We start from the raw sequence: 27346 nt of genomic DNA on the forward strand, positions 1-27346 counted from the left end.
CCTGAATAGCCAGTGGAATTTTTTGCAAAACACTGAAATAGAGCAAAAGACTGAAAAAGAGGAAATATCCACACGAGTCGGAGTAACGGACTGACAGCAGAGGAGAGGGAAAGAAAGAGGTGGAGCGTGGATGGAGCAAGGGGACACGGAGAGAGGGAGCGAGGGGGGACAGAGTGGGTGTAAGGCGACATAGAGAGAGGGAGCGAGGGGGGAAAGAGAGAGGGAACGAGGTGGGACAGAGAGAGGGAGCGAGGGGGGACAGAGAGAGGGAGTGAAGGGGGACAGAGAGAGGGAGCGAGGGGGGACCAAGAGAGGGAGCGAGGGGGGACCGAGAGAGGGAGTGAAGGGGGACAGAGAGAGGGAGCGAGGGGGGACCGAGAGAGGGAGCGAGGGGGGACAGAGAGAGGGAGCGAGGGGGGACAGAGAGAGGGAGCGAGGGGGGACAGAGAGAGGGAGCGAGGGGGGACAGAGAGAGGGAGCGAGGGGGGACAGAGAGAGGGAGCGAGGGGGGACAGAGAGAGGGAGCGAGGGGGGACAGAGAGAGGGAGCGAGGGGGGACAGAGAGAGGGAGCGAGGGGGGACCGAGAGAGGGAGCAAGGGGGGACAGAGAGAGGGAGCGAGGGGGGACAGAGAGAGGGAGCGAGGGGGGACAGAGAGAGGAGAGAGGGGGGACAGAGAGAGGGAGCGAGGGGGGACAGAGAGAGGGAGCGAGGGGGGACAGAGAGACGGAGCGAGGGGGGACAGAGAGAGGGAGAGATGGGGACAGAGAGAGGGAGAGATGGGGACAGAGAGAGGGATCGAGGGGGACAGAGAGGGAGCGAGGGGGGGACAGAGAGAGGGAGCAAGGGGGGACAGAGTGAGGGAGCAAGTGGGGACAGAGTGAGGGAGCGAGAGGGGACAGAGAGAGGGAGCGAGAGGGGACAGAGAGAGGGAGCGAGGGGGGACAGAGAGAGGGAGAGATGGGGACAGAGAGAGGGAGAGATGGGGACAGAGAGAGGGAGAGATGGGGACAGAGAGAGGGAGAGATGGGGACAGAGAGAGGGATCGAGGGGGGTCAGAGATAGGGAATGAGGGGGGACAGAGAGAGGGAGTGAGGGGGTCTGTGAGAGGAAGCGAGGGGGGACAGAGAGAGGGAGCGGGGGGGGGGACAGAGAGAGGGAGTGGGGTGGGACAGAGAGAGGGAGCGGGGGGGGGACAGAGAGAGAGAGCGGGGGGGGGGACAGAGAGAGAGAGCGGGGGGGGGACAGAGAGAGAGAGCGGGGGGGACAGAGAGAAGGAGCGGGGGTGGACAGAGAGAGGGAGCGGGGTGGACAGAGAGAGGGAGCGGGGGGGACAGAGAGAGGGAGCGGGGGGGGACAGAGAGAGGGAGCGAGGGGGGGGGGTCAGAGAGAGGGAGCGAGGGGGGTCAGAGATGGGAGCGAGGGGGGTCAGAGAGAGGGAGCGAGGGGGGGACAGAGAGAGAGAGCGGGGGGGGGGACAGAGAGAGAGAGCGGGGGGGACAGAGAGAGGGAGCGGGGGGGGACAGAGAGAGGGAGCGGGGGTGGACAGAGAGAGGGAGCGAGGTGGACAGAGAGAGGGAGCGGGGGGGGACAGAGAGAGGGAGCGGGGGGGGGACAGAGAGAGGGAGCGAGGGGGGGTCAGAGAGAGGGAGCGAGGGGGGTCAGAGATGGGAGCGAGGGGGGTCAGAGAGAGGGAGCGAGGGGGGTCAGAGAGAAGGAGTGAGGGGGACAGAGAGAGTGAGCGAGGGGGGACAGAGAAAGAGAGGGAGGGGGACAGAGCGAGGGAGCGAGAGGGACAGAGAGAGGGAGCGAGGGGGACAGAGGGAGAGAGCGAGGGGGACAGAGAGAGGGAGTGAGGGGGGGCAGGAGCGAGGGGGGACAGAGAGGGGGAGCGAGGGGGGACAGAGGGGACAGAGAGGGGGAGCGAGGGGGGAAAGAGAGAGGGAGCGAGGGGGGACAGAGAATGGCAGCGAGGGGGCACAGAGCGAGGGAGCGAGGGGGACAGAGAGAGGGAGCGACGGGGGACAGAGAGAGGGAGCGACGGGGGACAGAGAGTGGGAGCGACGGGGGACAGAGAGAGGGAGTGACGGGGGACAGAGAGAGGGAGCGACGGGGGACAGAGAGAGGGAGCGACGGGGGACAGAGAGAGGGAGCGACGGGGGACAGAGAGAGGGAGCGACGGGGGACAGAGAGAGGGAGCGACGGGGGACAGAGAGAGGGAGCGACGGGGGACAGAGAGAGGGAGCGACGGGGGACAGAGAGAGGGAGCGAGGGGGAGAGAGAGGGAGCGAAGGGGACAGAAAAAGAGAGCGATTGGGGTCAATGAGAGGGATCGAGGGGGGACAGAGGGAGCGAGGTGGGACAGAGAGAGTGTGCGAGTGGGAGATAGTGAGGTAGCGAGGGAGAGAGCGAGGTGGGCAGAGAGTGTGAGCGAGGTGGGCAGAGAGCGTGAGCGAGGGGGCAGAAAGAGTGAGCGAGGGGGGCAGAAAGAGTGAGCGAGGGGGGCAGAGAGCATGAGGTAGGGGGAGTGAGAGGGAGTAAGAGGGAGAGGGAGCGAGAGGGAGCGAGGGGGAGAGAGAGGGAGCGAGGGGGAGAGGGAGAGGGAGCGAGGGGGAGAGAGAGTAAGCGAGGGGGAGAGAGGGGGAGCGAGGGGGAGAGAGAGGGAGCGAGAGGGAGAGAGAGGGAGCGAGGGGGAGAGAGAGGGAGCGAGGGGGAGAGAGAGGGAGCGAGGGGGAGAGAGAGGGAGCGAGGGGGAGAGAGAGGGAGCGAGGGAGAGAGAGAGGGAGCCAGGGGGAGAGAGAGGGAGCGAGGGGGAGAGAGAGGGAGCGAGGGGGAGAGAGAGGGAGCGAGGGGGAGAGAGAGGGAGCGAGGGGAGAGAGAGGGAGCGAGGGGGAGAGAGAGGTAGCGAGAGGGAGCGAGGGGGAAAGAGAGGGAGCGAGGGGGAGAGAGAGTGAGTAAGCGAGGGGGAGAGAGAGAGAGCGAGGGGGAGAGAGAGGGAACGAGGGGGACAGAGAAAGAGAGAGAGGGGGACAGAGAAAGTGTGAGAGGGGGACAGAGAAGGGGAGCAGGGGGGCAGAGAGGGGGAGAGAGATGGAGCGAGGGGGGACAGAGAAAGAGAGGGAGGGGTCAGAGAGAGGGGACAGAGAGAGGAAGCGAGGGGCGACAGAGAGAGGGAGCGAGGGGCGACAGAGGGAGAGACGGGGGACAGAGGGAGGGAGAGAAGGGGAGCGAGGAGGGACAGAGAGAGGGAGCGAGGGGGGACAGAGAGAGGGAGGGAGGGGGGACAGAGAGAGGGAGGGAGGGGGGACAGAGAGAGGGAGCGAGGGGGGACAGAGAGAGGGAGCGAGGGGGGACAGAGAGAGGGAGCGAGGGGGGACAGGGAGAGGGAGCGAGGGGAGACAGGGAGAGGGAGCGAGGGGGGACAGGGAGAGGGAGCGAGGGGGGACAGGGAGAGGGAGCGAGGGGGGACAGAGAGAGGGAACGAGGGGGGACAGAGAGAGGGTGCGAGGGGGACAGAGAGAGGGAGTGAGGGGGGGCAGGAGCGAGGGGGGACAGAGAGGGGGAGCGAGGGGGGACAGAGAGGGGGGCGAGGGGGGACAGAGAGGTGGAGCGAGGGGGGAAAGAGAGGGGGAGCGAGGGGGGAAAGAGAGGGGGAGCGAGGGGGGACAGAGAGGGGGAGCGAGAGGCGACAGAGAGAGGGAGCGAGGGGGGACAGAGAATGGCAGCGAGGGGGCACAGAGTGAGGGAGCGACAAGGAGAGAGAGAGGGAACGATGGGGGACAGAGAGAGGGAGCGAGGGGGGACAGAGAGAGGGAGCGAGGGGGGACAGAGAGAGGGAGCGAGAGGGAGCGAAGGAGACAGAAAAAGAGAGCGATTGGGGTCAGTGAGAGGGATTGAGGGGGACAGAGGGAGCGAGGTGGGACAGAGAGAGTGAGCGAGTGGGAGAGAGTGAGGTAGCGAGGGAGAGAGCGAGGGGGGCAGAGAGTGTGAGCGAGATGGGCAGAGAGCGTGAGTGAGGGGGGCAGAAAGAGTGAGCGAGGGGGGCAGAAAGAGTGAGCGAGGGGGGCAGAGAGCGTGAGGTAGGGGGAGTGAGAGGGAGTAAGGGGGAGCGAGGGGGAGAGAGGGGGAGAGAGGGGGAGAGGGAGCGAGGGGGAGAGAGAGGGAGCGAGGGGGAGAGGGAGAGAGAGTGAGCGAGGGGGAGAGAGAGGGAGCAAGGGGGAGAGAGAGGGAGCGAGGGGGAGAGAGAGTGAGGAAGCGAGGGGGAGAGAGAGAGAGCGAGGGGGACAGAGAAAGAGAGAGAGGTGGACAGAGAAAAAGAGAGAGGGGGACAGAGAAGGGGAGCAGGGGGGCAGAGAGGGGGAGAGAGATGGAGCGAGGGGGGAAAGAGAGAGGGAGTGAGGGGGGAAAGAGAGAGGGAGCGAGGGGGGAAAGAGAGAGGGAGCGAGGGGGGAAAGAGAGAGGGAGCGAGGGGGGAAAGAGAGAGGGAGCGAGGGGGGAAAGAGAGAGGGAGCGAGGGGGGAAAGAGAGAGGGAGCGAGGGGGGAAAGAGAGAGGGAGCGAGGGGGGAAAGAGAGAGGGAGCGAGGGGGGAAAGAGAGAGGGAGCGAGGGGGGAAAGAGAGAGGGAGCGAGGGGGGAAAGAGAGAGGGAGCGAGGGGGGAAAGAGAGAGGGAGCGATGGGGGACAGAGAGAGGGAGCGAGGGGGGACAGAGAGAGGGAGCGAGGGGGGACAGAGAGAGGGAGCGAGGGGGGACAGAGAGAGGGATCGAGGGGGGACAGAGAGAGGGAGCGAGGGGGGACAGAGAGAGGGAGCGAGGGGGGACAGAGAGAGGGAGCGAGGGGGGACAGAGAGAGGCAGCGAAGGGGGACAGAGAGAGGGAGCGAGGGTGGACAGAGAGAGGAAGCGAGGGGGGACAGAGGGAGGAAGCGAGGGGGTCAGAGAGGGGGTGCGAGGAGGGACAGAGAGGGAGCGATGGGGGACGGAGAGAGGGAGCGAGGGGGAATAGAGAGAGGGAGCGAGGCGGGACAGAGAGAGGGAGCAAGGGGGGACAGAGGGAGGGAGAGAGGGGGGACAGAGAGAGGGAGCGAGGGGGGACAGAGTGAGGGTGCGAGAGGGGACAGAGAGAGTGGGAGAGAGTGAGGTAGCGAGGGAGAGAGCGAGGGGGGCAGAGAGTGTGAGCGAGGTGGGCAGAGAGCGTGAGCGAGGGGGGCAGAGTGAGTGAGCGAGGGTGGCAGAGTGAGTGAGCGAGGGGGGCAGAGAGCGTGAGGTAGGGGGAGTGAGAGGGAGTAAGGGGGAGCGAGGGGGAGAGAGAGGGAGCGAGGGGGAGAGGGAGCGAGGGGGAGAGAGAGGGAGCGAGGGGGTGAGGGAGAGAGAGGGAGCGAGGGGGAGAGAGAGTGAGCGAGGGGGAGAGAGGGGGAGAGAGAGGGAGCGAGGGGGAGAGAGAGGGAGCGAGGGGGAGAGAGAGTGAGGAAGCTAGGGGGAGAGAGAGAGAGCGAGGGGGAGAGAGAGGGAATGAGGGGGACAGAGAAAGAGAGAGAGGGGGACAGAGAAAGAGAGAGAGGGGGACAGAGAAGGGGAGCAGGGGGGCAGAGAGTGGGAGAGAGATGGAGCGAGGGGGGAAAGAGAGAGGGAGCGAGGCGGGAAAGAGAGAGGGAGCGAGGGGGGAAAGAGAGAGGGAGCGAGGGGGGAAAGAGAGAGGGAGCGAGGGGGGAAAGAGAGAGGGAGCGAGGGGGGAAAGAGAGAGGGAGCGAGGGGGGAAAGAGAGAGGGAGCGAGGGGGGAAAGAGAGAGGGAGCGAGGGGGGAAAGAGAGAGGGAGCGAGGGGGGAAAGAGAGAGGGAGCGAGGGGGGAAGAGAGAGGGAGCGAGGGGGGACAGAGAGAGGGAGCGAGGGGGGACAAAGAGAGGGAGCGCGGGGGGACAGAGAGAGGGATCGAGGGGGGACAGAGAGAGGGAGCGAGGTGGAACAGAGAGAGGGGGGACAGAGAGAGGGAGCGAGGGGGGACAGAGAGAGGGAGCGAAGGGGGACAGAGAGAGGGAGCGAGGGTGGACAGAGAGAGGGAGCGAGGGGGGACAGAGGGAGGAAGCGAGGGGGTCTGAGAGGGGGTGCGAGGAGGGACAGAGAGGGAGCGAGGGGGGACGGAGAGAGGGAGCGAGGGGGAATAGAGAGAGGGAGCGAGGCGGGACAGAGAGAGGGAGCAAGGGGGGACAGAGGGAGGGAGAGAGGGGGACAGAGAGAGGGTGTGAGGGGGGACAGAGTGGGGGGTGCGAGAGGGGACAGAGAGAGTGAGCGAGGGGGGACAGAGAGAGGGTGCGAGGGGGGACAGAGAGAGGGAGTGGGGGGGACAGAGAGAGGAAGCGTTTGGGGGGGACAGAGAGAGGGAGCGAGGGGAGACAGAGAGAGGGAGCGAGGGGGAGAGAGAGGGAGCAAGGGGGAGAGAGAGGGAGCGAGGGGGGACAGAGAGAGGGAGCGACGGGGGACAGAGAGAGGGAGCGACGGGGGACAGAGAGAGGGAGCGACGGGGGACAGAGAGAGGGAGCGACGGGGGACAGAGAGAGGGAGCGACGGGGGACAGAGAGGGGGAGCGACGGGGGACAGAGAGAGGGAGCGACGGGGGACAGAGAGAGGGAGCGACGGGGGACAGAGAGAGGGAGCGACGGGGGACAGAGAGGAAGCGACGGGGGACAGAGAGAGGGAGCGACGGGGGACAGAGAGAGGGAGCGACGGGGGACAGAGAGAGGGAGCGACGGGGGACAGAGAGAGGGAGCGACGGGGGACAGAGAGAGGGAGCGAGAGGGGACAGAGAGAGGGAGCGAGGGGGGACAGAGAGAGGGAGCGAGGGGGACAGAGAGAGGGAGCGAGGGGGGACAGAGAGAGGGAGCGAGGGGGGACAGAGAGAGGGAGCGAGGGGGGACAGAGAGAGGGAGCAAGGGGGGACAGAGTGAGGGTGCTAGAGGGGACAGAGAGAGTGAGCGAGGGGGGACAGAGAGGGGGTGCGAGGGGGGACAGGGAGAGGGAGCGGGGGGGACAGAGAGAGGAAGCGTGGGGGGGGGGACAGAGAGAGGGAGCGAGGGGGGACAGAGAGAGGGAGCGAGGGGGAGAGAGAGGGAGCGAGGGGGAGAGAGAGGGAGCGAGAGGGAGAGAGAGGGAGCGAGGGGGAGAGAGAGGGAGCGAGGGGGAGAGAGAGGGAGCGAGGGGGAGAGAGAGGGAGCAAGGGGGAGAGAGAGGGAGCGAGGGGGGACAGAGAGAGGGAGCGAGGGGGGACAGAGTGAGGGTGCTAGAGGGGACAGAGAGAGTGAGCGAGGGGGGACAGAGAGGGGGTGCGAGGGGGGACAGGGAGAGGGAGCGGGGGGGACAGAGAGAGGAAGCGTGGGGGGGGGGACAGAGAGAGGGAGCGAGGGGGGACAGAGAGAGGGAGCGAGGGGGAGAGAGAGGGAGCGAGGGGGAGAGAGAGGGAGCGAGAGGGAGAGAGAGGGAGCGAGGGGGAGAGAGAGGGAGCGAGGGGGAGAGAGAGGGAGCGAGGGGGAGAGAGAGGGAGCAAGGGGGAGAGAGAGGGAGCGAGGGGGGACAGAGAGAGGGAGCGACGGGGGACAGAGAGAGGGAGCGACGGGGGACAGAGAGAGGGAGCGACGGGGGACAGAGAGAGGGAGCGACGGGGGACAGAGAGAGGGAGCGACGGGGGACAGAGAGAGGGAGCGACGGGGGACAGAGAGAGGGAGCGACGGGGGACAGAGAGAGGGAGCGACGGGGGACAGAGAGAGGGAGCGACGGGGGACAGAGAGAGGGAGCGACGGGGGACAGAGAGAGGGAGCGACGGGGGACAGAGAGAGGGAGCGACGGGGGACAGAGAGGGGGAGCGACGGGGGACAGAGAGAGGGAGCGACGGGGGACAGAGAGAGGGAGCGACGGGGGACAGAGAGAGGGAGCGACGGGGGACAGAGAGAGGGAGCGACGGGGGACAGAGAGAGGGAGCGACGGGGGACAGAGAGAGGGAGCGACGGGGGACAGAGAGAGGGAGCGACGGGGGACAGAGAGAGGGAGCGACGGGGGACAGAGAGAGGGAGCGAGAGGGGACAGAGAGAGGGAGCGAGGGGGGACAGAGAGAGGGAGCGAGGGGGACAGAGAGAGGGAGCGAGGGGGGACAGAGAGAGGGAGCGAGGGGGGACAGAGAGAGGGAGCGAGGGGGGACAGAGAGAGGGAGCAAGGGGGGACAGAGTGAGGGTGCTAGAGGGGACAGAGAGAGTGAGCGAGGGGGGACAGAGAGGGGGTGCGAGGGGGGACAGGGAGAGGGAGCGGGGGGGACAGAGAGAGGAAGCGTGGGGGGGGGACAGAGAGAGGGAGCGAGGGGGGACAGAGAGAGGGAGCGAGGGGGAGAGAGAGGGAGCGAGGGGGAGAGAGAGGGAGCGAGAGGGAGAGAGAGGGAGCGAGGGGGAGAGAGAGGGAGCGAGGGGAAGAGAGAGGGAGCGAGGGGGGAGAGAGGGTGCGAGGGGGGAGAGAGGGTGCGAGGGGGAGAGGGCGTGCGAGGGGGGAGAGAGGGAGCGAGGGGGAGGGAGGGTGCGAGGGGGGAGGGAGGGAGCGAGGGGGGGGACAGAGTGAGGAAGCGAGGGGGAGAGAGAGCGAGCGAGGTGGTGAGAAAGGGAACGAGGGGGACAGAGAAAGAGAGGGAGGGAGACAGAGAACGAGAGGGAGGGGGCAGAGAAAGAGAGAGTGGGAGACAGAGAAGGAGAGCAGGGTGGCAGAGAGGAGGAGAGAAATGGAGTGAGAGGGACAGAGAAAGAGAGGGAGGGGAACAGAGTGAGGGAGCGAGGGGGGACAGAGCGAGGAAGGAGGGGTCACAGAGAGAGGGAGCGAGGGACGACAGAGAGAGGGAGAGATGGGGGACTGAGAGAGGGAGCGAGGGGGGACAGAGAGAGGGAGCGAGGGGGGACAGAGAGAGGGAGCGAGGGGGACAGAGAGAGGGAGCGAGGGGGGACAGAGAGAGGGAGCGAGGGGGGACAGAGAGAGGGAGCGAGGGGGGACAGAGAGAGGAAGCAAGGGGGGGACAGAGAGAGGGAGCGAGTGGGGAAAGAGAGAGGGAGTGAGGGGGGACAGTGAGAGGGAGCAAGGGGGGGGGACAGAGAGAGGGAGCGAGGGGGGGGACACAGAGAGGGAGCGAGGAGGGACAGAGAGGGAGCGAGGGGGGACAGAGGGAGGAAGCGATTGGGGACAAAGAGGGGGAGCGAGGAGGGACAGAGAGAGGGATCGAGGGGGGGACAGAGAGAGGGAGCGAGGGGGACGGAGAGAGGGAGCGAGGGGGGAGAGAGGGAGCGAGGGGGGACAGAGAGAGGGAGCGAGGGGTGACAGAGAGAGGGAGCGAGGGGGGACAGAGAGTGGGAGCGAGGGGGGACAGAGAGAGGGAGCGAGGGGGGACAGAGAGAGGGAGCGAGGGGGGACAGAGAGAGGGAGCGAGGGGGGACAGAGAGAGGGAGCGAGGGGGACAGAGAGAGGGAGCGAGGGGGACAGAGAGAGGGAGCGAGGGGGACAGAGAGAGGGAGCGAGGGGGACAGAGAGAGGGAGTGAGGGGGACAGAGAGAGGGAGCGAGGGGGTACAGAGAGAGGGAGCGAGGGGGCACCGAGAGAGGGTGCGAGGGGGGACAGAGAGAGGGAGCGAGGGGGGACAGAGGGATGGAGCGAGGTGGGACAGAGCGAGGGGGGACAGAGTGAGGGAGCGAGGGGGGACAGAGTGAGGGAGCGAGGGGGGACAGAGAGAGGGAGCGAGGGGGGACAGAGAGAGGGAGCGAGGGGGGACAGAGAGAGGGAGCGAGGGGGGACTGAGAGAGGGAGCGAGGGGGGACAGAGGGAGGGAGAGAGGGGGAGCGAGAAGGGACAGAGAGCGGGAGCGAGGGGGGACTGTGAGAGTAGGGAGGGGGACAGAGAGAGGGAGCGACGGGGGACAGAGAGAGGGAGCGACGGGGGACAGAGAGAGGGAGCGAGGGGGACAGAGAGAGGGAGCGAGGGGGGACAGAGAGAGGGAGCGAGGGGGACAGAGAGAGGGAGCGAGGGGGACAGAGAGAGGGAGCGAGGGGGACAGAGAGAGGGAGCGAGGGGGGACAGAGAGGGAGCGAGGGGGGACAGAGAGAGGGAGCGAGGGGGGACAGAGAGAGGAAGCAAGGGGGGACAGAGAGAGGGAGCGAGTGGGGAAAGAGAGAGGGAGTGAGGGGGGACAGTGAGAGGGAGCAAGGGGGGGGACAGAGAGAGGGAGCGAGGGGGGGACACAGAGAGGGAGCGAGGAGGGACAGAGAGGGAGCGAGGGGGGACAGAGGGAGGAAGCGATTGGGGACAAAGAGGGGGAGCGAGGAGGGACAGAGAGAGGGATCGAGGGGGGACAGAGAGAGGGAGCGAGGGGGACGGAGAGAGGGAGCGAGGGGGGAGAGAGGGAGCGAGGGGGGACAGAGAGAGGGAGCGAGGGGTGACAGAGAGAGGGAGCGAGGGGGGACAGAGAGTGGGAGCGAGGGGGGACAGAGAGAGGGAGCGAGGGGGGACAGAGAGAGGGAGCGAGGGGGGACAGAGAGAGGGAGCGAGGGGGGACAGAGAGAGGGAGCGAGGGGGACAGAGAGAGGGAGCGAGGGGGACAGAGAGAGGGAGCGAGGGGGACAGAGAGAGGGAGTGAGGGGGACAGAGAGAGGGAGCGAGGGGGTACAGAGAGAGGGAGCGAGGGGGCACCGAGAGAGGGAGCGAGGGGGGACAGAGAGAGGGAGCGAGGGGGGACAGAGGGATGGAGCGAGGTGGGACAGAGCGAGGGGGGACAGAGGGATGGAGCGAGGTGGGACAGAGCGAGGGGGGACAGAGTGAGGGAGCGAGGGGGGACAGAGTGAGGGAGCGAGGGGGGACAGAGAGAGGGAGCGAGGGGGGACAGAGAGAGGGAGCGAGGGGGGACAGAGAGAGGGAGCGATGGGGGACAGAGAGAGGGAGCGATGGGGGACAGAGAGAAGGTGCGATGGGGGACAAAGAGATGGAGCGATGGGGGTCAGAGAGAGGGAGCAAAGGGAGGGGGACAGAGAGTGCGGGACGTATGGACCCACACACACGCACACGATAGCATAGAGAAAGCGATCAGACTGTAATGTATATGCAAAATAGGACTAGCCGAGCAAAAAAGTGCTGAACAGGAAGGTAACTATGAGGCCATGGCAGGTGAGGACCTTGAGATGATTGTTATCACTAAGGAGGTAGTGATGGGCAAGCTAAGGGGGCTAAAGGTAGAGAAGTCTCCTGGCCCTGATGGAATGCATCCCAGAGTGCTAAAAGAGATGGCTAGGGAAATTGCAATGCACTAGTGATAATTTACCAAAATTCGCTAGACTCTGGGGAGGTCCCGGCGGATTGGAAATTAGCAAACGTGACACCACTGTTTAAAAAAGGAGGTAGGCAGAAAGCGGGTAATTGTAGGCCAGTTAGCTTAACTTCGGTAGTAGGGGAAGATGCTGGAATCTATCAGCAAGGAAGAAATAGCGAGGCATCTGGATGGAAATTGTCCCATTGGGCAGACGCAGTATGGTTCATAAATGGCAGGTCGTGCCTAACTAATTTAGTGGAACTTTTTGAGGACATTACCAGTGCGGTAGATAACGGGGAGCCAATGGATGTGGTATATCTGGATTTCCAGAAAGCTTTTGACAAGGTGCCACACAAAAGGTTGCTGCATAAGATAAAGATTGCATGGCATTCAGGGTAAAGTAGTAGCATGGATAGAGGATTGGTTAATTAATAAATAGAAAGCAAAGAGTGGGGATTAATGGGTGTTTCTCTGGTTGGCAATCAGTAGCTAGTGGTGTCCCTCAGGGATCAGTGTTGGGCCCACAATTGTTCACAATTTACATAGATGATTTGGAGTTGGGGAGCAAGTGCAATGTGTCCAAGTTTGCAGACGACACTAAGATGAGTGGTAAAGCAAAAAGTGCAGAGGATACCGGAAGTCTGCAGAGGGATTTGGATAGGTTAAGTGAATGGGCTAGGGTCTGGCAGATGGAATACAATGTTGACAAATGTGAGGTTATCCATTTTGGTAGGAATAACAGCAAAAGGGATTATTATTTAAATGATAAAATATTAAAACATGCTGCTGTGCAGAGAGACCTGGGTGTGCTAGTGCATGAGTCGCAAAAAGTTGGTTTTCAGGTGCAACAGGTGATTAAGAAGGCAAATTAAGTTTTGTTCTTCATTGCTAGAGGGATGGAGTTTAAGACTAGGGAGGTTATGCTGCAATTGTATAAGGTGTAAGTGAGGCCACACCTGGAGTATTGTGTTGAGTTTTGGTCTCCTTACCTGAGAAAGGACGTACTGGCGCTAGAGGGTGTGCAGAGGAGATTCACTAGGTTAATCCCAGTGCTGAAGGGGTTGGATTACGAGGAGGGATTGAGTAGACTGGGACTGTACTCGTTGGAATTTAGAAGGATGCGGGGGGATCTTATAGAAACATATAAAATTATGTAGGGAAGAGATAGGATAGATGCAGGCAGGTTGTTTCCACTGGCGGGTGAAAGCAGAACTAGAGGGCATAGCCTCATAATAAGGGGAAGTAGATTTAGGACTGAGTTTAGGAGGAACTTCTTCACCCAAAGGGTTGTGAATCTATGGAATTCCTTGCCCAGTTAAGCAGTTGAGGCTCCTTCATTAAATGTTTTTATTGATAGTTTTTTGACGAATAAAGGGATTAAGGGTTATGGTGTTCTGGCCGTAAAGTGGGGCTGAGTCCACAAAAGATCAGCCATGATCTCATTGAATGGCGGAGCAGGCTCGAGGGGCCAGGTGGCCTACTCCTGCTCCTAGTTCTGATGTTCTTATTGTTGCTAATTTTCTCCTTGGTTCAATTGCTCTGTTTTATTACCTTTGCTCTCAAGTCGCCAGGTATCCTTATGATACTGCCATGAGGTTCAAGTCCGAGTAATGATCAATAACCCAGTACACCGATTAGTAAGATTTAAATCAAAGCACATTTATTATACACAGTAATCGCTACTCATGCACAAATTCTACGTCTAAGCTACTTCTATAACTAACAGGCCTATACTTAACTTAGGACTGGCCCACCAGGTCAGGGGAACAAATGGCCTTTCGTTCGGGTTCTGAGTCTGCGGGATTCGAAGTTGGTACGGATTGGTAGCTAGGAGCGCCTATCCCGTAGTGAGCGTTGAATTAAGACTTACTTCAGTCGATGATCACTGCACCGGTCACGGTCAATGTTGGTTTGTGTTGCTGGGTGACCCGGGCAGGAAGAAGAGGTGAAGAGAGCGATTTGAACTTGGGGTTCAACTCTTAATAGTCCCCAGGGGCTTCCCGCCTTTCGGGGCGGACCCTGTACCTGGTCCCAAGTGATTGGACTTTGTCCCAATCGCTTGGTTCGATTTTCTCCAATACTGGAGCGGTTCCCTGATCGATGGGCGGTCATGAGGTGCTCGTTCACCTCCTTTGTGTTGGCTCCTGCTGGCGCCGGGGAGTCTGGCTTTGCTTTGTGTGTCCAAAATGTTACTTATTGTTCCTGGGGATTGCTCATAAATATGCAGATGACTGTTACTTTGTTATGCTGATGGTTGCTGGTATTGATGTTGTCTGGCCTTTGCAGAGGTAAATACACAGCAAACCTGCAGCTGCTAGTTTCTGTCTATGTTGGCTGACTTTCCCATCAGCCTTTGCTGTTCGCCATTTTAAATCGGGAGGTGGCCAATTTAGGTGGCTACATTATGTAATGGGTTGGATCGGGGAGTTTGAGTGGGACACAGACATAGGGCAGTTCTTGTTCCTCGACAAACTTAAGTGAGGTGCTGGCTATTTGAGTGTACTAGTTTCCTGGCAATGCCAACAGGAAACAATCCCAGTTTCAGGTCATTCACTTTTTCCTGAGTGAGGTGAGTTGCTGCCTTTCAAAATGTATTCCCCAAAGTTAGCTCTGGACACTGCTGCAGCTCTTTACATGAGCAACATTTTCACAGGATCCCCCCCCCCCCCCCCCCCCCCCCGTGCTCTCCTGCCTCATTGCAACATTGATAGGACTGTTACAAAAAACGTTAACACTGAAAAGAAGGTAACATTTTATTTCGATCATCTATTTTCCTCTCTATCTCAAGTGCTTTCTTGTGTGACAGGAACTAACTTTTGACACTTCAGCCAGGTGACCATCTTTCATGCATGAGGTATGAGTGAGTGTTCACAAGCTTTTCAACCCTATCATCTTATTGGGCAGCACGGTAGCACAGTGGTTAGCACACTTGCTTCACAGTTCCAGGGTCCCAGGTTCGATTCCCGGCTTGGGTCACTGTCTGTGCGGAGTCTGCACGTTCTGTGCATGGGTTTCCTCTGGGTGCTCCGGTTTCCTCACACAGTCCAAAGATGTGCAGGTTAGGTGGAATGGCCATGCTAAATTGCCCTTAGTGTTCAAAAAGGTTGGGTGGGTGTAACCTGCCTGCTTACCATTGGCTGGGGACTAATGACAATCCCACAATCCTGTGGGAGTATGAGCTTCCCCAATGAGGGGGGCGGAGAAACCATTAGTAAACTCCAAGTATAAATAAAGCTGGCCAGTTTGGAACCAGCAGGAAGGAGTGTGCAGCAAGGGAAGTTGCTGCTGCTGTTATATATATATATATATATATGTTATTGTAAATAAATGTTATTACTTTGTATCCTTAAAACTCGTGCTGGACTCTTCGTGGCCCTCACAAAAGTGGGGTTACTGGGTTACGGTGAGGGTGGAGGTGTGGGCTTGGGTAGGGTGCTCTTTCCAAGGGCCGGTGCAGACTCGATGGGAAGAATGGCCCCCTTCTGCACTGTAAATTCTACGATTCTATGATCACCAAACCAAACCCAGTCCAGAATCTTGGTTGACTTTTCTGCATCCTCAATATTTTTCAGAGACTTTCTGGTCTGCAATTGTATAGAGCATTGGTGAAGCCACACCTGCAGTATTGTGTGCAGTTTTGGTGTCCTTGTCTGGGGAAGGATGTTCTTGCTATGGAGGGAGTTCAGCGAAGGTTTACCAGGCTGATTTGGGATGGCAGGACTGTCATATGAGGAGAGACAAAGTCGGTTCGGATTATATTCATTGGGGTTTAGAAGAGTGAGAGGGGAGTCCCATAGAAACTTACAAAATTCTAACATGATTAGACAGAGCAGATGCAGAAAGGATGTTCCCAATGGTGGGCGAGTGCAGAACTAGGGGTCATAGTTTGAGGATAAGGGATTGTAAACCTTTTAGGACTGAGATAAGGAGGAATTTCTTCATCTAGGGTGGTGAATCTGTAAAATTCGCTCCCATAGAAAATAGTTGAGGCCAAAATATTGTGTAATTTCAAGAAGGAATTAGATATAGCTCTTGGGGCTAAAGGGATTGAGGGATATGGGGTGGGGGGGGAGAGGCGGGATCAGGGTAATGAATTTAATGATCAGCCATGATCATAATGAATGGCAGAGCAGGCTCAAAGGGCCGAATGGCCTCCTCCTGTTTCGATTTTCTATGTTTGATACAACAATGCTTTTACCAGTGAGCAATTAGGTAGCATTCAAAACACCTCCAGAATACATATCAAAATATCAATGACATTAATCTCAACCTAATGCTATGATAAAGCTTTCGAATTCTGCTGCCATGGCTTCATCGTGACATTTCATTCACTTAGTGAGATATTATAATCACTCTCACCTACGATTTCCTGTGGAATGTAACTCACTGGTAATCAACTTCTCGAGTGTCACTCAATACAGTGACAATTACATCAGACCCATTAATTCAACAACTACGTGGAAAATCCTGGCTGACACTTTCCAAAGAACTAAAGAAAGGATTTAAACATACATGCAAGTATTTAGATGGTGCTTTTAATGTGACCACTACAAAGTGCACATAAGGTTTTAATCAAACTACATCCCAGTAGCTCTGAGAAGTATCAAAAGCACTCCACGGTTTTATTTAAAGAAAGACTGTCATCGATATATGCAGGTTTCTTTACCCCAGGATGTGCCAAAGCACCTCATAATAAACAAAATAATTAAAAAAAAAAATTTAGAGCACCCAATTCATTTTTTCCAATTAAGGGGCAATTTAGCATGGCCAATCTACCTAGCCTGCACATCTTTGGGTTGTGGGGGCGAAACCCACGCAAACACAGACAGTGACCCAGAGCCGGGATCGAACCTGGGACCTCGGTGCTGTGAGACTGCAGTGCTAACCACTGAGCCAACTTGCTGCCCTACCAAGCTCCCATAAACAGCATTGTGATAATAAGCAGACGCTTGTTTTAATCTGTTAGTGATGTTGATTGAGGAATAAATATTGGCCAGGATACTTGGACAGAACACCACCTGCTCTTTGAAATATTGTCGTGGGATCACTTACGTATGGCTGAGGGGGTTGGCCAGTTCAATGTCTCCTCTGACAGTGCAGTGTTCCCTCGGTACTGCCCAGAAATGGCACTCTTGATTTTGGAGAGAGCTTGAACTGATAACCTTTCTATTTGGAAGAGAGAATGCTACCAACTGAGCCATGGCTGACATAGAATAAAAAGGGAATTCTCCCAACTAAGATTCACACTCAACTGATATCACCAAAAAATAGATTAGCTGGTCATTTGTGTCATTGGAACATCATTCATGCAAAATAGCAACAATCTTCTTATATTTATATGGCACCTTTAACAACAATGAAATGTCCCAATGTGCCTCTCAGCGCCATTATAAAACAATGAACCCGTACCGGCTGAGGTTATTCATGAAGGCCCTGCCGCCATCTCAACCTTGCCTCTCGCCTGCGAGTGGTGATTCTCAGGTTCAATCATCACATATCTGCTCTCCCCCTCAAAGGGGAAAGCAGCCTATGGCCATTTGGTCACCTTTACCATATAAAACAATGACAGTAAGCCACATAGGGAGCCCACAAAAACACACTCATGACAAAGTACTCAGGGTGCTATGTTTGACAAGGCATTATAGAATTGCAGATCCTTTTCATTATAACCCTGATCACAATCTGAGGATATGGGGTAGACCATTTAGGACAGAAATGAGGATAAATTTCTTCACCCAGAGAGTGGTGAGCCTGTGGAATTCGTTACCACAGGAAGTAATTGAGGCCAAAACATATGTTTTCAAGAAGCAGTTAGATATAGCACTTGGGGTGAAGGGAGATCAAAGGATACGGGGGGAAAACGGGATTAGGCTATTGAGTTGGGTGATCAGCCATGACCATAATGAATGGCGGAGCAAGGGCGAAGGACCAAATGGCCTCATCTTGCTCCTATTTTCTATGTTTCCGCCATAAAATTCAAATCTCTGTCACGTCATTATGTGGAAACACCACTGGGCGGGATTCTTCAATCCTGCGGCAGAGTGTCCACGCCGTCGTAAACGTCGTCGTGTTTTACGACGGCGTGAACGGGCTGCTCCCAGGACTAATTCTGGCCCCTACAGGGGTCCAGCACGGCGCTGGAGCAGTTCGTGCCGCTCCAGTTGCCGATCCCCGGCGCAAACTGTGCGCCGTGGGATCCGCTCATTGCGTAGTGGCGCCGGCAGCAACGCGCACATGCGCAGTGGCATCCTTCAGCGCGCTGACCCCGACGCAACATGGCGCAGGACTACAGGGGCCGGCGCTTAGGAAAGGAGGTCCCCAGCCACAGAGGCCAGCCCGCTGATCGGTGGGCCCCGATCGTGGGCCTGGCCACATCGGAGGCCCCCCCCCTTTCCAGGTCAGAGCCCCCCCTCCCCCACCCACAGACCGCCACCCGACCCTTCAACGCCGAGGTCCCGCCAGCCCAGAGCAGATTAGAACGACGCCGGCAGGACTCGGTTGTTTTCTTACGGCTGCTGGGCCCATCCGGGCCGGAGAATCGACGGGCCGGCCGTGTAGAGCGGCCCGCGACGTGCCAACCATGCCGGCGCCAATTCTCCGCTCGGCGGAGAATCGCGTGCCGGCATTGGGGCGGAGTGGCACGTCGTGCGGATTCTCCGGCCTAGGGCTGGGAGAATCCCACCCCACTATGTGGCAGCAGCTTAAAAACCACAAGCAGAAATATTGGTAAACATTTGGTAAACTCATGACACTTTAAATACTAACTGATGATCTCACTTGGGCAGGGAGTGTGATTAGAAAATAGCACATTCATACACTAAGGAGTGTTCTTCATGAAGGTATTTACACAGAAATGCATAGATGCTACAACACAAGCAGGCCATTTCATCCAATCCAGTCTGTTTTGATGCTCAAATTCCATGCAAGCAAATAATAATAATAATGGGAACATTGGGAAAATCTTTTTTTTTTTAAACTACGCAGGAGGTTTTTGCATTAACAGGTTGGAATAGGTTAGATAAGTTGTTGGAGAAAATGGGTAAAAGGTGAGATGGGAACTGGGTATGCCTACAGGATTAGGACTACTATTCGTGTGGAAAGAGGCTGGTTAGGCCAAACTGTCTGTTTCTGTGGGGCAATTTGTACATATAATTCTATGTTATTGAGGGCTGAGTGGGAGAAATAACACCTGGAAGTGACTTGATGCCTTAAAATGTCAAAATACCTACACTTTCTCACCAGAAAGAGCACAACAAAAACTTTTCAAAAAAATTAGGAAAAAAAAACACCGTAATAAGCAATCTAATGTTGGGAGTCCAGGAGTTTGTAATAAATTACTCAAATAAGGGCTGCCTAATGCAGCTTACTATCTAAGTCTGAGACTGGAATGTCATGAAACCCCGTACAATTTCCAAGAGTTGAATTTTTTTTTGCCATTGAAGATACTAAGACATACGGCAAGCAGTACCTTCATGGCACACACCGAGCACAGCTTATTATGGCCAGTAAAATGTTAAGAAATACTCACGAACCTAAATGGCAACGGATCCGAACATTTGTTGGGCCATAGTGTTCAGTAATGAGTGTTTCTGGGTTCATGACGGAGAAACAGGCATTCCCAAAGACATTGTTACTGATGAACGTTCGAAGACCGCTTAGCAACCGGTATGTCCGAGGGCACCTTCTGCAATTACTGGGAACACAGATGCCCTGGTTAACCAGATAGAAGGTGAACCACTCGCCTCTGGGGGTGCTGTTTACCTTCCAGCCCTGTGGAAGACTGCAGTTTGAGAAGGCCTTGAAGATCACTTCAAACTCAGGCAGAATGGCTTGGTAGTTCCGTTCAAGCAGCTCGACGTCATGCTTCTGGGCATCACGTGAAAAATAAGGAGTCGTCGGCAAGTCAGGCAGGAAGAAAACTTCTGGCTTCTGAATGGATGGCCTATTGTTCAAATAGCGGCTCTGTTCTCGGATTCCTTTGTGGATCCGTCCCATTCCCGACCACGAGTAGTGCTTGGCATACTCCTGCAGATTGTGATAAAGTTTCTGATTGCGTCCCTCGTTGTGGCTGCACCTTACGCAATCGGCAGACTGGCAGTACATGTAACCATTTTGCAAACCATTTACATCGGCACTCTGCATCATGGCATTCACTGGAGCGTAGCTGCGAGGTTGTTCGCTGCCTACGTGGTAACAGTACCACACAAAAAGTGCCAGGATGCAGGCAAATGTGGTGACCCGCAGTTACATCACACTCTCTGAGTGCCTGCAGGCTTGCCAGAACCAAGCCTTTCATTTGGTCCAGTGTCAGGTCCCAGTCTGTGAACCATTCAATGAACATGTTTCCAAGGTTCCGGTTAGATCGATGTGACAAGGCAACACTGTTAGTCTTCGACTTTTGCACAGGCACACCACACCATGCAGGGTTAGTAATCTTTTACATGGAAAATAGCAGCCGTGGTCTAATCGACAGGCAAGGGTGGCATTTTGGCTCCTGAGCACTGTCAGCAGCCAGGAGATATTTAGTCTGTCTGCACGTCTCACAGAACATACACATTACCACGATCTTCCTGCTGCATAGAAGAGAAACCAGCAAGCCTCGATTTAGATTGTTGTTTTAGAGCATCTGGTTATAAATCAGCATCGCTAAAAGCCCCAAGTTCCTATAAATAAGAGCATAGAGACAGACACAAACATACACAGAATTAGTCTCACAATAAATTGGATTGAAAGAATATAACATACATTTTTGACATTGAGACACTTTTGATAAAGGCAAGAATAATTCAAAAAAATGGAGAGCTTTGCAATTGATAATAAACACAACATTCCAGCAAAATAAAAATCCATTTGTGAAACGGTATTTTATAACATTTTAGCACTCTATAAAACCTTGAAGATAAAGAATTAGGGGAGAAGCAGGGCTGGCCAAATTAGTAGGAAGGTCAACAATTATCAGATGCATTTGGTGTTCTGAAAATCCAGCTACAAATTGTCAACTTAAATTATCCCCATTATACACAAGAGGACAGTTTGAAGGACTATTAGTGTATGGATGAGTTTCTGTGAATCATAAGTAGATACAAGCAATAGACTGAATTTTTGTAAAGTTAGTTTTCAAATCTGCCTGTGTAATGCCGTTACTATTTCAACAGCACACACAAACATTAAATGGACAATGATGGAGCTTTTTAAAATTAAGCTATTAGTGCCACGGGTGGTTAGCACTGTTGCCTCACAGGGACCTGGGTTCAATTCCGGCCAGGGTGACATGTGGAGTTTGCACATTCACCCTGTAGCCTGTGTGGGTTTCTTCCGGGAGCTCAGGTTTTCTCCCACAGTCCAAAGATTTTTTTAAATATATAAATTTAGAGCATCCAATTCATTTTTTCCAATTAAGGGGCAATTTAGCGTGGCCAATCCACCTACCCTGCACATCTTTTGGGATGTGGAGGCGAAACCCACGCAAACACGGGGAGAATGTGCAAACTCCACACGGACTGTGACCCAGAGCCGGGATCGAACCTGGGACCTCGGCGCCGTGAGGCAACCGTGCTAACCACTTGCGCCACTGTCCTGCCCTGCCCACAGTCCAAAGATGTGCAGGATAGGTGGACTGGCCGTGCTAAATTGCCCCTTGGTGTCCAAAGCCGTGAAGGTTAGATGGATTGGCTGTGATCAATGTTTTGCGTTACAAGGATAGGGTGGGGAGAGCGCCTAGGTAGAGTGCTCGTTCAGATGGTCGGTGCAGGCTCGATGGACCGAATGACCTCGTTCTGCATGGTAAGGATTCTATTGGATTTAAATAAACTGGTTCCAAGTGTGGGTGAGCCCAGGACATGTGAGCACAAGTACAAGATAGCCATTAACAGGTCAAACAAGTTTAGGAGGAATTTCTTTCCACAGAGTGATGAGAATGCACTGCCTTATGGAGTGATGAAGCATTGATGCATTCAAAGGGAGGCTTGATGCATACATGAGGGTAAAGGGATTAGAGTGTAATAGGCAAGGTGGGAAGTGATAATTGGACTGGAGAAGGCTCATGTGGAGTATAAACACATGAGGTGGCCTCTTCCTGTGCTCCCCAAAAGGGAGTGAATAGAACAAAGAATACAGCACAGGAACAGGCCCTTCGGCCCTCCAAGCCTACGTCGATCACATGTCCTATCTAGACCAACCACCTGTATCCTTCTATTTCCCCCTTCACCTTGAACCGGTGCCCCATTGTAATTGTCATTTCCCGCCCTGGGAAAAAGCCTCCAACTGTCCACCCTATCTATACCCCTAATAATTTTATAAACTTCTAACAGGTTGCCCCTCAGCCTCTGTCTCGCCAGGGAGAACAATCCCAGTTTATTCAATCTCTCCCCATAGCTAATACCCTCCATACCAGTCAACATCCTGGTAAACTCTCTCCAAAGCCTCCACGTCCTTCTGGTAATGCAGTGACCAGAATTGGACACAGACACCTCCAGGACTCCAACGGTTCAAAAAGGCAGCTCACCACCACCTTCTGAAGGGCAACTACAGATGGACAATAAATGCTAGCCTAACCAGCGACGGCCACATCCCGTAAATGAATTTTTAAAAACATGTGTGGTTCCATAAAAGATGGGGTTTGTTTGCACTACATTTCGGGGAGCTGGTTGCTGTCAACTGCTAGGGGGTTAGGGAAGCAACAAGGTGGGGAAGTTGGTTGGAGGTTTGTGGATGGTTCAGGGATTGGTGTTGGATTTATTTTGTTTAATAATGTTATGTGTTAAATGTAAAATTGTTAAAATTTGAATAAATACTTTTTTCTAAAAATCATCAAAACAGTCGAGTCAGTGTGGCACACTCCTTGACACAACATGTAAATGATAAAATTGTTGTACTTAAAAATATTGAAGAAATTTGCAATCAGCATTAATTTCTGCATAGACGGAAGAAAGTACTGAGCTAAGTATTCTCAATTTTAAGTGTCAGCTCTCAGCTTGGGGTGATTGTGGGTTCAAGCCCTATTCATGAATTAGAGCATTTAATCTAGACTAACACTTGTGGCTGGACTTTACACCCACAAATTGGCAGCCCTGCCAGGCATCCACGTAAAATATGGCAGGTGACGATGGGTCGGCAGTGCAATGCCATCCCACCAGCCTCTGATGATGGGCAGCACGGTAGCACAAGTGGATAGCACTGTGGCTTCACAGCTCCAGGGTCCCAGGTTTGATTCTCCCGCTAGGCCACACTGTGCGGAGTCTGCACATTCTCCCCGTGTCTGCATGGGTTTCCTCCGGGTGCTCCGGTTTCCTCCCACAGTCCAAAGACTTGCAGGTTAGGTGGATTGGCCATGATAAATTGCCCTTAGTGACCAAAAAGGTTAGAAGGGGTTAATTGGTTACGGGGATAGGGTGGAAGTGAGGGCTTAAGTGGGTCGGTGCAGACTCGATGGGCTGAATGGCCTCCTTCTGCACTGTATGTTCTATGTATTCCAAATGTGGCCTAACCAACGTTCTATATAACTGTAACATAATTTTCGAGCTTTTATACTCGATACCCCGTCCGATGAAGGCAAGTATGCCATATGCTTTCTTTACCACCATTTCCCCCCTGTGCTGCCACTTTTAAGGATCTGTGGACCTGCACGCCAAGATCTCTCTGTGTCTTTATGCTCCTGATGGTTCTGCCATTTATTTTATAGCTCCCACCTAAATTAGATCTACCAAAATCCATCACCTCGCATTTGTTCGGGTTAAATTCCATCTGCCATTTCTCTGCCCAATTTTTCTCTCTGTCTCTCTATGCTCCTGATGGTTCTGCCATTTATTTTATAGCTCTCACCTGAATTGGATCTACCAAAATCCATCACCTCGCATTTGTTCGGGTTAAATTCCATCTGCCATTTCTCTGCCCAATTTTGCAGCCTATCTATATCCTGTTGTATTCTCTGACAATCTTCATCACTATCCACAACTTCTGCAATCTTAGTATCATCCGCAAACTTGCTAATCAGGGGGATCTTCCATGCCCGAAATTGGCCTGTCCTGTTTAAATTTGGAAATGCAGATAACAATGCATGTTGCAACATCCTTCCTATAATATGGCGACCAGAATGGCACACAGAACTCCAACTGTGGCCACACCAATATTCGATATAACACCGACATGACATAATAAAAAATCAGCTGATTGACAAGATGATCTAGATACTGATGTGTTATGGTGCTCTTATCATACACTTTGAGTGCCAGTTCTCATCACACAGCCAAGGGCCATCCCCACGTATGTTGAAGCCATACAAAGAATTGTTTTCCTTGGAACAGAGAAGGTTAAGGCGAGGTTTAACAGAGGTGCCCAAAATTAGGAGTGCACGGGGAGAAACTGTTTCCACTGACAGGAAGGTCAGTAACCAGAGCACACAGATTTAGAATAATTGACAGAAACCCCAGGGGAAGGAAGACAAGGATAATTTTTATTACTCATGGAGTTGCTACAATCCGGAAAGCACTGCCTGAGAAGGTGGTGGAAGCAGATTCAATAGTAACTTTCAAAAGGAAGTTTATAAAATATTCGTTCATGGGATGTGGACATCGCAGGCTGGGCCAGCATTTATTGCCCATCCCTAATTGCCCTTGAGAGGGCAGTTAAAAATTAAACACATTGCTGGTCTGGAGTCACATGTAGGCCAGGCCACGTAAGGATTTCCTTCCCTGAAGATCATTAGTGAACCAGGTGGGTTTTTACGACAATCGACAATGATTTCATGATCATCATTAGACTTTTAATCCCAGGTTTTTATTGAATTGAAATTCCACCATCTGCAGTGGCGGGATTTGAACCTGGGTCTCGTGGTTCACTAGTCCAGTAACAATACCACTACGCCATCACCTCCCCGAATTAGATTCCTTATTAAAAAGCAAAGGAATGCACGACCAAGGGGAATGAGCAGGAGGAATCATAGAATTTACAATGCAGAAGGAGGCCATTCGGCATATCGGGTCTGCACCGGCTCTTGGAAAGAGCACCCTACCCCATGCCTGCACCCTATCCCCTTTATCCCCGTAACCCCACCTAACCTTTTTTTGGACACGAAGGGCAATATATCATGACCAATCCACCTAACCTGCACATCTTTGGATTGTGGGAGGAAACCGGAGCACCCGGAGATAATCCACGCACACACGGGAAGAACGTGCAGACTCTGCACAGTGACCCAAGCCGGGAATCAAACCTTCTCTTTGGTGAATACTGATGCAAAGTATTCATTTGGTACCCTCGCCCATTTCCAATGGCTCCACATTCAGATTCCCTTGCCTGTCCTTCAGTGGGCCAGCCCTTTCCCTGGCTACCCTCTTGCTTTTTATGTACGTGTAGAAAGCCTTGGGATTTTCCTTATTTGCCCTATCCAACTCTATTTGCCAATGACTTTTCGTGACCCCTTTTAGCCCTCTTGACTCCTTGCTTAAGTTCCTTCCTACTTTCTTTATATTCCACACAGTCTTTGTCTGTTCCCAGCCTTCTTGCCCTGACAAATGCCTCCTTTTTCTGTTTGACGAGGCCTACAATATCTCTCGTTATCCAAGGTTCCCAAAATTTGCCGTATTTATCCTTCTTCCGCACAGGAACATGCCGGTCCTGAATTCCTTTCAACTGACATTTGAAAGCCTCCCATATGTCAGATGTTGATTTACCCTCAAACATCCGCCCCCAATCTAGGTTCTTCAGTTCCCGCCTAATATTGTTATCATTAGCCTTCCCCCAATTTAGCACATTCACCCTAGGACCACTCTTATCCTTGTCCACCAGCACTTTAAAACTTACTGAATTGTGGTCACTGTTCCCGAAATGCTCCCCGACTGAAACTTCTACCACTTGGCCAGGCTCATTCCCCAATACCAGATCCAGTACAGCCCCTTCCCTATTGGACTATCTACATATTGTTTTAATAAGCCCTCCTGGATGCTCCATACAAACTCTGCCCCGTCCAAGCCCCTAGAACTAAGTGACTCCCAGTCAATATTGGGGAAGTTGAAGTCTCATTGCCTTCATTGGCCGGGGCATTGAGTATAAGAATTGGCAAGTCATGTTGCAGCTGTATAGAACCTTAGTTAGGCCACACTTGGAGTATAGTGTTCAATTCTGGTCGCCACACTGCCAGAAGTATGTGGAGGCTTTAGAGAGGGTGCAGAAGAGATTTGCCAGGATGTTGCCTGGTATGGAGGGCATTAACTATGAGGAGCGGTTGAATAAACTCGGTTTGTTCTCACTGGAACGACAGAGGTTGAGGGGTGACCTGATAGAGGTCTACAAAATTATGAGGGGCATAGACAGGGTGGATAGTCAGAGGCTTTTTCCCAGGGTAGAGGGGTCAATTACTAGGGTGCATAGGTTTAAGGGTGCGAGGGGGAAGGTATAGAGGAGATATACGAGGCAAGTATTTTTACACAAGAGGGTAGTAGGGTGCCTGAACTCGCTGCCGGAGGAGGTGGTGGATGCAGGGACGATAGTAACATTTAAGGGGCAATCTTGACAAATAAATGAATAGGATGGGGATAGAGGGATACGGACCCAGGAAGTGTGGGAAGATTTTAGTTTAGATGGGCAGCATGGTCGGCACAGGGCTTGGAGGGCCGAAGGGTTCCTGTGCTGTACTTTTCTTTGTTCCTTTTGAACCTGGGGCCCTGGAGTTGTGAAACAACTGTGCTACCGTGCTGCCTGTTTTTTTAAAAAGTAATTGAAAAATCTGTCTGGCACCGACTCAACAGGCCATGGTCACCTTCTATGCTGGTTGTGCTTTGTATTATGGGATACCAGAATTTGTACAGTTTCCAATAGTCTTAATCAAGCTGGGCAAGCTTGTGGTTCTTCCTTGGCACAGCACCCTTGGTGATGACAAGACACACTGTACGCAAAGGCAAGCTGCCCACGATATCTTGATCAGCATAAGCATTTCCCATTACCTGTCATCTCACAGGGAACCAGCATTGAAACAAGGAAACACACCAGAGGGACATGCTTATCAAAATAATAATAATAATAATCTTTATTATTGTCACAAGTAGGCTTACATTAACACTGCAATGAAGTTACTGTGAAAAGACCCTGGTCGCCACATTCCGGCGCATGTTCGGGTACAAATAGGGAGAATTCAGAATTTCCAAATTACCTAACAGCATGTCTTTCGGGACTTGTGGGAGGAAATTGGAGCACCCGGAGGATACTCACGCAGACACGTGGAGAACGTGCAGACTCCGCACAGACAGTGACAAAAGCCTGGAATCGAACCTGGGACCCAGGGGATTTTCACAGTAACGTCATTGCAGTGTGACACTAATAAAGATTATTATTATTAATATATATAAATTTAATGAGTAAATGCACGAGTAAGTGTTGTACACAGTTATGCAAATCACCATCCAATTTAGTTTCTGATCGGATTTAAAATCATTGGGGCAGAGATTCTGGTTTGCACAATTGCCAATCCTGGCTTATTTTGTGCTCAAAACTGCATCTTTATTTTAATGAAATGTCTCTCGCCAAAGCCCCATCCCTCAAATTTCTGCTGAAACCATTTGCTGAAAACTGAAAACAGGCCACCAGCTAGCACAATTGGGCAGTGTTTTAAAATGTAATTTTTTAAAAACTGCTTCAAAAATGTTTCCTACATACATCTAAGAGTGGTCGTGTAGGAAAGTGTGGTGAATACAGCTGGAACTGGGTTCATCACAAAACAAATGTTATATCATACGATCTTTTCACCATCTTTTGAGTAACCTTGTTTTAAATTACTGATGACGACTGAAAAAAAAATACAAACTCACATTTGTTTGTGTATTTGTGTGTGTAGGCTTTGTGCACGTCATTCCTTTCCCCTTCCTTCTGCTATTTTTTCCATACACTGATTGTCTGAAATTTCATCTGCTTCTATCACCATTACCTCGTCTGTTCTCTCCACAGCTGCTGACTGACCCGCTAAAGGTGCCAGCATCTTCAGGTTTTGACACGACATGCCCATGCATGTCTTTAAATCACTGAGTGTCTTTAAGACAGAGATAGAT

General features: G+C 54.1%; 1 protein-coding gene across 1 annotated transcript in view; it reads right to left on the reverse strand.

The window, feature by feature from the left end:
* Positions 1 to 27346, reverse strand: part of asphd2 (aspartate beta-hydroxylase domain containing 2) — a 68910-nt gene that overhangs the window by 37776 nt on the left and 3788 nt on the right. Inside the window, 2 exon segments of the mRNA XM_072476260.1 lie at positions 18842 to 19547; positions 19549 to 19972. Of these exon segments, the coding sequence (XP_072332361.1) occupies positions 18842 to 19547; positions 19549 to 19650 (808 nt within the window). The 5' untranslated portion in view covers positions 19651 to 19972.

Source organism: Scyliorhinus torazame, chromosome 1 (assembly GCF_047496885.1).
Source record: "Scyliorhinus torazame isolate Kashiwa2021f chromosome 1, sScyTor2.1, whole genome shotgun sequence".
Classification (NCBI taxonomy): domain Eukaryota; kingdom Metazoa; phylum Chordata; class Chondrichthyes; order Carcharhiniformes; family Scyliorhinidae; genus Scyliorhinus; species Scyliorhinus torazame.